We start from the raw sequence: 13800 nt of genomic DNA on the forward strand, positions 1-13800 counted from the left end.
GGATCTAAATAGTTCTTATAATGCAATGAAATACCCTTTTGTAACTTTCATATTATTGAATATATTATATATTTTTTTCAGATGAATAACAATTTGAAATGATTTGTTTTATGAATGCTTATTGGCTTGCCTAATTCTGTAGTCAAGCAATTATCTGAGCATCAAAATCTAAATCTACCCAAAACGAATAAATATGTAAAATACAATTTAGATCGTTTTTAAATTAATGTTTTGTTTTTTTCTTTCAGTTTTGCTGCACTGCTTAATTTAGCCTAGAATAGTTAATGCTGCATCGCCTCTAATAAGTGATTCATATTTGAGTAACCTGTGGAAAAGCACTGGACCTAATGTCCTTCAAAAATACCAGCTTAAAATATTTTCTGATTGTACAAGTCTGCACTGAATGTGCATCATCTCACCTTATATATTTTTTCTGTTGGTTTGTTGGGAACAAATCGGTTGAATGATTTCCAATTTTCAAAGAACATGGTGATTTAATCGGGCGAATCAGCTGACATATTGAAGCTGTGACGCGATCAGCTTCACAGACCGCCAAAATCCGCTTTCTATTTTCATTATTCCGCCAATATTGCAATATAACCTGTCCCATAGACATTTCTCTTTGACTGAATTCAGTACATTTTAATGTAAGTGCTCAAAGTAATGATTTCTTCGTAATGAAACAATTAGGTAAAATATTAAGACAATAACAGAGATGCTAATTCAGTTTCTGAAAATAAATCCCTGCATAGTTACATTGTTATAACGAACAATAATACTAAATATTTAAATATATAGCTAATGCGTATGCAAAATTGTAACAACTTCTTCCCGAAGCAAATTCATAAATTCGGCCACCCAAAACAAACTACTCAATCATCAGCAAACGTTGTATGAATGCCTGAAAACTCTACTGTGATTTATTCACAAAATATTTATAATCGGATAACAAAAAGGAAAATATCTCATACGTTTAACATTTTATTAAATAAAAGTGCAATACACACGAACCTGCATGGCGCATTTTGCAGGATCCAAACACTGTTACAAACTTAAAATATCATAAATTAATCATGGGGTGAAAATAAAAGAAACATCCTAACATTGGGAAACGAACACTATGCATTATATTACAAATATATGGTTAGGTGTTTGTTTATATTTACACTTGTTATGGCCAGATCAATCTTTTGACTGAGCCTCAATTTGAGCTGTCGCTCATATGTCTGTTACCATTAGTGTGGTAAATTCTGAAAGGTGTTATATATTTCCATTGTTGTTTATTTTTAAAGATCAAAGGGTTGAGGCAACTTACACCCATAGAAAAATAAAATAACTCGTGGTGATAAGCACCTACACAAATTAATATGAAGAAAATGCAAATCACATAGCCTAAACCAAAAATTAAACTGAAGCGAAGTGAACAAATTCTGCCATGTTTACTATTCAAAATATTTTACACATAAATATTCACAGTAATATAATTCCTATGCGATACAACTCACGCTGTTAATTTACAAAAAAGTACCGTTGTCTTTATGTTGGAACGTGTCTATTGCAGACACGGATGCACGTTCAGCTCCACCAATAGTGCATATTCCTCTGATTTGCATCCTTCCTCTCAAACCAGAGCTCAAACTTGGTGGGGGAAAAGTAGCCTATATTAATTTTGACACTTCTTGAAGAATCTGATAAATCATTTCCCGTTTCCTTTTTACGAGCTCTCGTTTTCCGACGTGTGAATGATAAGAGCTGAGTTCGGTTTGTGTTTTTTAAGTAACTGTGTAATTTTTTCATCGTCCGAGTTTGGGTCTAAAGGTTTGTTGTAGTCGTCGTCGTCGTCTTCATTTTCCGAAGCTCCTTTCAGCCTCTCGGTTTCTGAATCTTGTTTTTTCTTCGCCGAGGCCATTTCAGCCGCGTGCCGTTTTCTCCATTTTGTTCTTCGGTTTTGAAACCACACCTTTACGAATGAAAGCGAGACAAAATGTATTTTAATGAACACACAAATTGTGATTCATCAGAAAATAAACTAATAAATAAATTTAAAAACTTTGCATGCCAAATGGGGATTATTACTATAACAGTTTGTCCGGAAATTAAATTGATTATTCCTGTCTAACCTGAGCTGGAAAAAAATCATTTTAAATCAGGTTTCCAGGAAAAAATATTTTAACTGGGAAAAAAAACTTAAATTAAGATGATTTTTTTCATGTTTAATCTGAAGAGCTGGAAAGAAACAATCTTTTAAAATCAACTTTCGAGGGAAAAAAACAGAGAATTACATTAAACATATTTTAACAGAAAAAATACGAGCAGAGTTCACAGGTTTCCAGAGCTATATTGTTGCAATAATTGTAATAAACATTTTCAATGAAGCATATTGCATTTTAATTCATTCATTTTAAATTAATTTAATGAGTGAAATAGGCTAAATAAAATAGCCTGTAATTGAACATTAAAACGAGATTGTTCATGTAAATAGCCAACAATGATATAGAAAATAAATTAGTAATTAAAAGCATTAAGTTTTCTAAGTTATAAATTAGTTTTACAAGTAATAAATTAAAGCAATGCAAACTGTTGAAGAAACATATTTATTATACCGACCCTTCCATGCATCCTCCTCCATCATCCCCCCAATTCTCTGACTTGTATTATTTATAGACAGACAGACAGACAGACAGATAGATAGATAGATAGATAGATAGATAGATAGATAGATAGATAGATAGATAGATAGATAGATAGATAGATAGATAGATAGATAGATAGATAGATAGATAGATAGATAGATAGATAGATAGATAGATAGATAGATAGATAGATAGATAGATAGATAGATAGATAGATAGATAGATTTGTCCTCGTCTTACATAAACTATTAGGTGTCTTACCTTGACTTGACTCTCTGTCATTCCTAAAGAGTAGGCTAGTCGCGCTCTTTCAGGACCGGCTAAATATTTCGTTTGCTCAAATGTTTTTTCCAGGGCAAAAATTTGCTGCCCGGAAAACGTCGGTCGCGTGTGTTTCCTTTTCCCATCTTTGTCGAGCAGAACTGAGTTTTGATCTGTGGAGGAAGACAAAACAAATTATCTAATAATATAATCGCATCCTTTAATGGTGATTGTTATTATTGTTAATAAGTTATCATTCAGACGCTACAACAGAAAGTGCGCTTACGTGGTGAACACGCAAATCTGGCGTCTCTCCAGTGTGGGCTTTGCATAACTCCAGGCCAGAATATCGGGGTTCTGCCGGGAAGCTCTGTCAGGGGTTTGGGATAGCGAGCCACCGCTACAGCCGCGGCACTGGGGCTGAAATAAAGCCCTGGAGGCGGCGGGGGACTCAGGCTGCTAAAACGGGGCAGTCCAGACAAGATTCCTGCGGGAGAACAAGCCACCGAGGGTCGGCTGAGGATGTCGTTTATTCCGTGAGGTGTGGCGATCGCGCACTGCTGGGCTGATGCGAGAGCTGAAAGTCCACTGGAGGTTTTGATCCCCGGGGACGAGACCGGGATCCCACCTGGATTCGGAGAGGTAGCTGTCGGTGAAGTGGAGGATGCTGGTCCAGTGGAAGATAACGGGTAGGCTGGGTAAAGCGGCGTCTTCATCTCGGTCATACTGTGTAAAGCAGCTAAAGGTGGGGTATTGAGTAGGAAAGCGCTTTGGCGAGACCCGTCCATTTGCCCCACCGCTAACATAACCAAGACACAAACTACAACTTCAACTAAATATCGCGCAAGAAGTAGGATGGCGGAGACCCGGGAAAACAAACGCAGAATACTAAATGAAGGAGAAAAACGAAAAATAAACAAAAGACACCTTGCGATATGGAGCCAAAAAAAGTAATTTCTCTAAAAAAATCCCAATCAGTTGTACTGAAGCTTCATACTCATCTCCTCTGGCCAATATCCATTCCGTTCTTTTAGATCTTGCATGATACAACAGAGCGTCGTCCTTTCAAAAGAGAGTGTTTTTGAAATCTATAAATAAAAAGAGAGTCTTTCTGGGTAGTTCACATGAAGATCTGGTAGATAATAAAACATTTTCATCAACCTGCTGTCTTTTGCTGCAAAAAGTCAAAACTTTGAGAGCGTGCCTGGGAAAGTAGAGGGGCTCGGCGGGATCTGATTGGCTGAGGGCGGCAGTGACGCGGCTCGTGTCAGCTGAGTGTCTGAACTGAATTTAGGAGTCTGTCCTCATTGGTTCTCATTTGCACATTAAAAGAGCTGCCATCCGACCCACTATTAAATACAAAAAGGGGACAAAATCAATCTAGTCAATTTGAGATCTATTTCTTAAATAAAGGGACATCTGCATGCGTGCCGGTCATGTGAGGCGCTCGGATATCTGATGAGCTGGAAAGTCTCTGCGGACAGGCTTAAACACTCCACAGATAAATCACGGAACAATCACACATTCATGAAGCTTGAATAAATAAATACTACTATTTTACTTCACCTCCGATATCCAAGTTATAATTGCTTCCCATCATCTTCTCAGACAATCTTTTTCTAGCACTTATCTGTCAGATTAGTATTATTGGCTTCTTTTGAGTAAATACAAGTTAAAAATAATAATAAAGTCTTAAAGGTTCTCTGTTTCTATCGATGTATATCAGATAGATGTATAACAGTATAACTAGCTGCAACGGAAATATACATTAGCCTGTAACCTAAATTACAGCACAAAAGGTAATGAAGCTAATTTGGAGAAACAAAATATTATTTAATCAAGTTATGCAAGGCAATAAAATTAAGACTATTTTTGTGTGATGGTGTATCTCTTTCTCCTTTCTTCAACAATAAAACCACCTTATGTGGCCTAAAGCAAAATGCAAGTGTTGCAGCATCTAGTGGTAACAGAGTGAAATATACGAGATGCTGGGAAATGACAACTGGCCCCGCTTTACATCACATACATTAATGGATTTATTTGGTCAAGATGTGCACAACACCCCTCCCTGAAATGTAATTCAGCGTTTCCACTGTACCTATGTTAATCTTGTCATGTACTTAGGCCTACACATTAAAAGAATTATACTAGATACGTATCTAGTAATATAAAAAGTATACATAAATATAAACAAGTATAAATATATACACACACACACACACACATACATACATACATACATACATACATATATATATATATATATATATATATATATATATATATATATATATATATATATATGTATATATGTATATGTATATATGCATACATATATGGCATTACTTGCACTGAATGTGCTTTATATTTTGATGCTGATAGATTTGATGTGCGAATGTGTGTGCATGAATAAAACTATATTTATACTACATAACGTGCTACTAAATTAAGCCACATTCTGTCATATAGATCTAAATTACGCCGTTCAAGAAAATAAAAGCCGAAGCCCTTTTATTTGGACTTCTCATCGATGGAAATAGCTGTGCTACTTTGCCCTCTAGTGGTGAATCCAGCACTGTGCACTTTCGTAAAAATCCACTACATCAGGGGTTCTTAAACTTTTCAGCACACGACCCCCAAAATAACAATGCCAGAGATTCGCGACCCCCACATTCCTCGGAGGTGGTTATACAAATACAAATATTGCACACACAACAATAGGCCTACATAAACACGAGCATATTGACAACACAAAAAAGTTTAACAGTCTAATAACTATAGGCTATAATTTAGTCATTTTTAAATTTAATTTAATCTCATCTAATGAGATTGGTGGACACAATGTTTTCAGCACAAGTCTAGTCTTGGTTTAATTTTGGAGACCACCACTCAGAGATCATGCTCAATGTTCAGTTGTGGCCTGTATATCTGTTAATGTATTTGATTGCCATAAAGGTGTCACAAAGTGTAACCTGGTGCTATAAAAATCTATCTGCTGCATCTAACACATTTGCTGTTGTTAATTTAACAAACATACCAATCCTATGAAAAAAATAAAAGGCTGGTGGCTTTTATTTGCATGTTGATGCTTTTTTAATGTAACTGAATAAAATATAGTAATTTTAATAAAATTCATGACTCGGAAATCACCAAGCGACCCCGTTATTGTCCTGTGACACCCACTTTAGGAACCACTGTACTACAAAACAGCAATAGGAAATGCTAAATATACAGGTTTAAGAAAATATCAAACCATATGAAATCCCTTTAAACTTTATAGTCATGTTAAGCAGAGCATATTTGCTTTCTGTAAGCTACTCATATATATATATATATTTTACAAAAAGTGCTCAATGTTTCACTTTTTTTATTTGATACTTTGAAATGTTTTCAGATCTCCATAGAAGAAACATTTTACTCACACTCATACCTGAAAGCAAAAGAACACAAATTAAGTCATCTCTTAACATTATCCATAGCTCTTGGAGTAAAAATAAATTCTCTTATGTACAGTTGAAGTCAAAATTACTTGCCACCCAGAATTATTAGCCCCCGTTTATTTTTTCCCCCAATTTCCGTTTAATGGAGAGAAGATACTTTAACACATTTCTAAACATAGTTTTAATAACTCATTTCTAATAACTGATTTATATCTGTCACGATGACAGTAAATATTTTACTAGATATTTTTCAAGACACTTCTATACAGCTTAAAGTGACAATTAAAGCTGTAACTATGTTAACTAGGCAGGTTAGGGTAATTAGGCAAGTTATTGTATAATGATGCTTTGTTCTACACAGTCGAAAAAAAAATGTAGCTTAAAGGGGCTAATAATGTTGACCTTAAAATGGTTCATAAATTAAAAACTGCTTTTATTCTAGCAGAACTAACAAAGTCGTTCACCAGTGGAAAAAAACTATTACCAGACATACTGTCAAAATGTCCTTGCTGTGTTAAACATCATTTGGGAAATAAAAATAAAAACATTCAAAGACGGGCTAGTAATTCTGACTTCAACTGTATACAGTTTGATTTACAGATTGTCTGGCTCATGTATTTCAAGATCTGAAAGGAGCTCATCTACTCAATGACTAAAAAGCAAATTAACTACATGGTTAAAAACAAATGCTTTTAAAGCTTTTAACTACAGAGATAACACATAGGATTTAGAGGACACAAAGATCTTCATAAGACAACAGAATCACCAATAAATACAGCAAAGGCATGTTTCCTTTCTCAGGACATTCAAATTTAGGGTCAATGCATCCCAGGAGGTGATGGTGTTCTTAATGTTGCTTTGCATATTAGTTTATATTTATGAAGATATTTCTGTTAGACAAACAGTAATGTACCTAAACATTTAGTCTTTTTTAAAGCTAAGGTTTTTATTAGCCATCACACTTTAAACAGCAGCAATTACAAAGGCTGCATTTACACTGCAGATCTTGATGGTCAAATCCGATTGTGACTGTATCCGTTTTTTTTGCCGACCTGTTTACACCTTTTAAAAGTGACTCCTATCCGATTGACAGCATTTACACAGCACACGGAAAAGGCCCAAAGAAAAGGCGAGGGTTGGATGTCGCTGACTGACCGCTGATAAAAGAATGCCCTTTTCTCCATTCCTGTATTATTTCTATTTGCATGGTTTAATTTTTTTTTTTAATTCTTTTTGACAAGTTGTTTTACCATAATTTATGACAGAAAAGTCCTCAATTGGCCATCTTTTAATCTAGGCCTTTTTAAAGCAGTAGGCATTTTAATGTAATGTCCATGGCGTGATAAAGAACAATGTATGAAACAGATTTATATATTAGGTATGTGGCGGATATTGCGATCTCTCTCATTAACATCCTTTAATACTTGTGCTACATGACAATATACAATATAAAAGCTTGTTTTTAATGATGCACAGCTCACATTGGCAGGTGAAAATCCAATCTATCTGCATACACAAATCACATTCATATCGCGTAATATTCCACATATATCTGAATCTGATTAGAGTAAATTGGAATCCATATGATTTTTCCCCTGCTTGCATGTACATGGGCCATATCTGATCTGTGCCATGGGACAAAAAAACAACTCTGTATTGATTCACTTGAATCATGCAGTGTAAATGCAGCCTAAATTAATAAAGACAGCAGAGTCATGGTGTAGTACGAATGTTGGACTTTATTTACATTTACTCCCGAGCCATAAGCTTCTGCTTCTTCAGTTTCTTCTGAGAAACCTGCAGGAAGACAGAAAATGAATGATTAATATGCATTTACCAACAGCAGATCCTAATCTAAGAGTCATTTACACAAATGCATCCAACACACAACAGCTGCTCAGAAACTCATCTCTTCATAAATTCAGAGGTGTCCTAAGTGGTGGTCATCATTACAGCCATGTGTACTTCACTACTGAGGAATATTCCAGATCATACCTTTTTCTTCTGAGAAACCTCCTCCTCAGGTTTGGGAACGATCTGCTCCTTCTCGGTGAGGATCATCTCGATGTGGCAGGGGGAGCTCATGTAGGGGTTGATGCGTCCGTGAGCGCGGTAGGTACGTCTGCGCATCTTTGGGGCCTTGTTCACCTGGATGTGCTCAATCACCAGAGAGTCCACATCCAAACCCTATAAAAACGCAACAATGGGAGATTAAATAAATCATGACTACAGGAGGGGAAAAAGGTCAGTCCAAATTGTAAGATTTACCCAGTGTAATGCTCATTTGGTCTTACCTTGAGCTCAGCGTTGCTCTCTGCGTTCTTCAGCATGTGCAGGAGGAACTCTGCGCTCTTCTTAGGCCAGCGTCCCTGTGTCCAGTCATGCTGCTTAGCCTAAAAATTTAATTGAACAAGGTTAACCTCTTCATTCAAGTTACACATGTTACAATGTACTGTTTGACAGTTTGGTTCAGGTTAGGTTAAGAAACCTAATCAGCAAAGATGTAGCTTAAAAAACTAAAGAAAAACAGATTCATAATATAGAGGACTTATATTTTGATACTTTCTACAGAGGAAAAAACAAAGCATGCACATTTTCCAAAGCAATTAAAGCAAAAGGTACACAAATTTAGACTGCGAGAATATTTGTGTAGCGCATCTTTACATTATTAGGCAAGTTACTATCTCAACTAAATTACATAACTCAATTTAGTTCCTTTGTTAGAAAAGTAAATTACTTGACTCAATAATCAAAATCCATATAAATCTCAATGCATAGACTATTTAATTGTAACATTTTTAGTTAAATTTAATGAAAAAACAAAACATTTCAAAGTAATGAGATCACATTTCATGCCATGTTCTCCTCACTTTAATTCAATGCCATTTGTCAATTCAATCAAGTTTAATGTAACATTTAGTTGAAAAATTACTGTTCTGCTTTCCTAAAATGATTTATCCAGAACTGCTGAATATGTACACGTGGAAACAAATCAGAGACTAAATAAAATTACTAAAAGACGAAGTTATTGCTTACATTAGTTTGTGTACAAGTTATTTCATTCTAGTAAAAAAAAAAAAAAAAAAGACCTTTCATGTTACTCCACATAATGTGAATGTTGTTTATGTGCTTTCTTTAAGATTGACATAAGTGCAACATTACTTACAAGAGTAACTTTACCCGACACTACACAGAGCACTGTTCCCATACAACACTAGTTACTGATGCAGAAAAAACAATCCATATAGACTGAATAAGCTGCTCCTTTAGAATATTCAGTTCAGGTTTTCAGCTAGTTCTACTGTTCGTTCAATTTGACTTCAGAGGTTTAAGTGATCAAACTGATTATTGATGAAGAGGTTTTCCTGACCACATTTCTTCCTTATATGGTTTCCCACTTTCCCTCCAATGTTTAATAATGCGTTGGACAGTTCTTAACACAATTACTAATAGTTTCATCAATCTCCTTGTTTTCTTTGCTTGATTTATGCCAATATTTGACCTCTGAAACAGATTAACATCTCTTAAGCTACTATCTGTATCAGTTAGGGTTAAATAATTTGTTACCAGCTGAAACAATCCTCCATGTAGTATTTATCCAATGGTATTCTTTTATTTTCTTGGTTAAATACAGGTGGTGACAATTTTGAACCAGAGTTTATAAACTGTATGATGACTAAATCGACAAAATTCTTTTTGAAATTTCTAATTATAAGACTTACACAGTGTCACAGTGAAGATGGGACTAATGAATGCTGATGGCTTTACCACCCACAAAAAAACTATTTACACATCTTATTAAGAACCCAAACTTTTGAACATTGTTGTTTAATTTGCTCAGAACAATGCATTTTCATGTTCAACTTCACATTTAAAACCATGTTGTCCTAAGCACAAGATTAAAACGGATTAGACAAAACCTGACCTGAGCACAGCGGCCAACACCACCATTGTAGCGGCGGAAGGGAACACACTGGTGCTTGACGATCACATCCTTCAGGTACTTGTTGGCCTTGCGGATGTGCATGCCCTTGATGGCTTGAGCGGTTTCACGGGTGTTCTGAAGAAAAAAGAAAAGCAGTTAAACAAAATTATATAAACAGTTACTAAAAAAAAAAACCAAACAATCAAATGTATTGGCATTAGGGCTGCTCGCTTACAGTAAATTATGGTCAGTATTAAAATCATCTATTTAAAATGATTATGAGTCGGCCATATGATTACCGGTAATTTGATCTAAATGTAGATACAAAGTCTATACAGTGGTCCCTCGCCATAAAGCAGTTCACCTTTCATGGTCTTGCCGTTTTTTTTGTGCGCAATTTGACATGCTTTTTTTTTTAACAGCGCTTTGTGTTCTGTGTCCTGATAGGCTATAGACCATTGTCAATCAATCTCTTCCATGCAGTGTCTCCTGTACATTACAGAATGCGTTTAACTTGCCAAATATACAAAAATCTTTGATTGCTAGCAGTGTGACTCTGAAGTGCTGTACTGTATGTTTGCAAGTTTTCTCCCCAAACAAACCCCTTAATGTTGACAAAACATTCTCCACCAAAGCCACCCACGGTAGCACCCAAAAGGCAAAGATGCTAACCAACGCACAAAAAGTTTACCTGGACATGGTAAAGATAGGTAGAAGTTGCACGAGTGTTTAAACAAGAGAAAACAGTGTGAAAATGTTAATGCCTATTTGAGAAAATAGTGTAGTGAGGGGTTTTACAGCCTTAAAGCATCTATAATAATTGCAAAAAATAAAGCGGACTACTTTGTGAATTTCACCTATTGCGGGCTGTGTTTAGAACGTAACTCTTATATGCACAGTTCTTATTGGCACTTTACAAACTAGTGACAGGACTACTCAATGTAATTTTTATTTATCCAAATGTCTCCTAAGCGAAGCCATGTTCAACGCATGTAGACAAATTGAGATGGAAGTACTGTAGCTCCTTCCATGAGAAGCCTAATTGCTAACAAATAATCATGAATTTTGGGGTGAAAAAAAAATACCAGTAGAGTTCATTGAACATTTGGGGACAGACTCGCATGATGTGCATTTCAATTTATACACGACATCCAGAAACTAAACCATATTAATGCACAATAGAGTTCAAGTCAAGGATATATACAGGTCACAATATACTGTATCACTGAATATCAGCACGACCACAAATGAAATCACGTAGCCTTAAAAAAATACAACTTTGTCATTTTGTAGTTCACAACACAAACTTAGAATATGATTTGTTGTAGTTTTTTGCTTTACACTGTGATTAGTATCAGAATTTTATTTTGGTCATAGATAGGCATGGGCCAGTACTTGTTTTTTGATGGTTTGATAACCTTGGATAAAAATACCACGGTTTCACAGTATTGCAATTACTGCTCTAAAATAAGTTCACTTTCAATGTCTAGGTTAAAAAAAAAAAAAAAAAAAAAAAAGAAAAACAACTTTTTCTTTGTTTAACAATTTATTTTAAGAAATGTATAATATTTTGGAACAGTAAACATGTCAGACTAAATAGAGTAAAATAAATCACTGACTTCTGCTCTTCACTGACAGAAAAACACAGATTTCTTTACAAAGCATAAAAATACATTAAAAGAAACTCGCATATACCTTAGGAACGGTATGACAGAACATTGAGGTATTAAAACCGCAGTAAACCCTAAATGCCTAGTCTTGAATTAGAAATAATCAAATTTGTGCGTTATATGGAAAAAATTAAGCAACTTTTATAAACAAATACGAACCCCAAATCAATTATGAATAACTAGGAAGCAGTTTTCTACCCCAAGTCTAATTGTACACTAATCACCCAAACATTAGCAAGGCAGTTAACAACAGCTCCAGGAGTGTCACTGAATGTCACTCTCCACAATAACTCAAGTGTCCAAAAGGGTTAAATCTTACCTTGAAGTGAACACGAAGGTTGGAGCCCCTCGACTTGCATGCTGTAAAACAAAAACTATTATTAAACCAGCACAAACCAATAAAGAAATATGGTTGAAGTAGCGGCTACAAACTCACATTTAGTCGGGTTCTCTGGGTCGAGAGAGTAGCGGACCATTTTCAGAGATCTACAGAAAAACAAACAGCCAAAACAAAGGTATTAGACGAGAGAATAAGACACCGTCATATTAGCATACATATGACTAGCGCGTTAGCGTTGTGCTACACGCGTCAACTCATGTACATATAGTCAGGTCTGGTTACACTTTTATTCTGTCTTAATACACTTTATAACGTTGTTTGATTCATTCACTAATAATCACATGTGACTTCATCCACGGGCTCTAGAAAATGGCAAAGCGCTGAAACCCATCCTTTCAGAAAATAACATTACGATTTATGCCTTATACCGAGTCATACTCTCTGACATTATTGTATATCACTTTAGTAAACATGTCGATGTGATATTTGGACGTATATGTTTATGATGATGGTGATATTAAATGGATTCTTTTCAGCATCGCTGCAGTGGATTCATTTTGGCACTTACGTTCTCAGGCCGCAGAAGGGAAGAGGAAGTGAAAGGCATTCTGGGAGATCAAATCCGCTCCGGCTTCTTCGACTGTAGTAATGAGAGATTTCATAAAGTGTAGCGCCGCTCAGTGGAGCAGTGATATCTGAAATAGTGAGTAAAATGTGCTGTTTAAAATATATTAATGAAGTGCAGTATAGACAGATTTTTTTAAAATATCTTTTATGAACATTTGTCAGATTTACTGATCTATAATATAGTTGTCTGTTGATCATCATTGGTCAGAATACGTTTATTGTTTCATTGTTACATGATTTCACCAAGATTTTGACATTTTTAAACGTGACTATCCGTCAGACTTTGGTTTGAAAACATCTTGAAAATATAAAATCACAAAGGAACTTCTAGTCATGTGGTGATTTTATGGTTAAATATAATTTCCCTGTTATTCATAAAGAATTTCATGATTAAGGTCATACTAATGGCTGATTTACAGTTTTTCTCATCGCTTTGGTCCATTTCTCAGACCAGAATTAAAATTCTCAAAACTACCTGTTCAATCTTCACATATTGTGTCACTTGTGCACACCAAAAAAGCAGTTTCTTGTTATGAACAAGTTGGAAATGCGTTTGTACATCCATGCAAATTATGTGCAATTCTGATGTTTCATTATCAGTTGCTTTATGTCTTGTTGATCAAAAGGTATTATTTTGGTCTCTGTTGAATAGTCTCACCCCCAACAACATTTACAGTATTTCTCAGTCGCTTTGGTGCATTTCTTACAACACTGTTTACATTTGCACAAGAGTTAATGCATCTCTTAAAACAGTACAAACTGCAAAACACAGTTGATAACCTGCAAAAAGCATGTCACTTGCTTAAAATGGATAAACAACACCATTGTTTATGAACAAGATAGTCAAATGGCTTTGTCATGTTTTCATTATGACAGTTTACTCTGTACATTATTTCCAATGCAA

At 35.2% G+C, this 13800-nt stretch overlaps 2 protein-coding genes and 1 non-coding gene across 3 annotated transcripts; all 3 read right to left on the reverse strand.

Moving 5' to 3' along the window:
* Positions 1-983: 983 nt before the first annotated feature.
* On the reverse strand, positions 984-4249 carry nkx6.1 (NK6 homeobox 1). The gene is made up of 3 exons (XM_056446409.1): positions 3181-4249; positions 2895-3067; positions 984-1960 (listed from the first exon to the last, which is right to left on the reverse strand). Exons 1-3 carry the CDS (start codon positions 3698-3700, stop codon positions 1715-1717), a joined length of 939 nt encoding a protein of 312 aa, XP_056302384.1. The 5' UTR covers positions 3701-4249; the 3' UTR covers positions 984-1714.
* A 3804-nt stretch (positions 4250-8053) lies between these two features.
* On the reverse strand, positions 8054-12887 carry rpl17 (ribosomal protein L17). The gene is made up of 7 exons (XM_056446781.1): positions 12838-12887; positions 12366-12415; positions 12249-12289; positions 10260-10394; positions 8629-8727; positions 8330-8521; positions 8054-8131 (listed from the first exon to the last, which is right to left on the reverse strand). The coding sequence occupies exons 2-7, from the start codon at positions 12403-12405 to the stop codon at positions 8084-8086; spliced, it is 555 nt and encodes a 184-aa protein (XP_056302756.1). The 5' UTR covers positions 12406-12415; positions 12838-12887; the 3' UTR covers positions 8054-8083.
* Positions 8227-8289, reverse strand: LOC130215307 (small nucleolar RNA SNORD58). Its single transcript, XR_008835692.1, has one exon. It is a non-coding gene; the product is annotated as a small nucleolar RNA SNORD58 (small nucleolar RNA).
* Positions 12888-13800: the final 913 nt, after the last annotated feature.

This window comes from Danio aesculapii, chromosome 21 (genome assembly GCF_903798145.1).
Source record: "Danio aesculapii chromosome 21, fDanAes4.1, whole genome shotgun sequence".
Taxonomy (NCBI): Eukaryota; Metazoa; Chordata; class Actinopteri; order Cypriniformes; family Danionidae; genus Danio; species Danio aesculapii.

Bases quoted from the DNA above. Each gene is read 5' to 3' on its own strand.
- nkx6.1 (XM_056446409.1), bottom strand. From the start codon at position 3,700: ATGTTAGCGGTGGGGCAAATGGACGGGTCTCGCCAAAGCGCTTTCCTA. The intron at 3,068-3,180 runs GTAAGCGCACTT...CTTCCTCCACAG, and splicing joins CAGATTTGCGTGTTCACCAC to ATCAAAACTCAGTTCTGCTC. The intron at 1,961-2,894 runs GTAAGACACCTA...TCATTCGTAAAG, and splicing joins TGACAGAGAGTCAAGTCAAG to GTGTGGTTTCAAAACCGAAG.
- rpl17 (XM_056446781.1), bottom strand. From the start codon at position 12,405: ATGGTCCGCTACTCTCTCGACCCAGAGAACCCGACTAAAT. The intron at 12,290-12,365 runs GTGAGTTTGTAG...TTTGTTTTACAG, and splicing joins CCCAGAGAACCCGACTAAAT to CATGCAAGTCGAGGGGCTCC. The intron at 10,395-12,248 runs GTAAGATTTAAC...TTTTTTCTTCAG, and splicing joins ACCTTCGTGTTCACTTCAAG to AACACCCGTGAAACCGCTCA.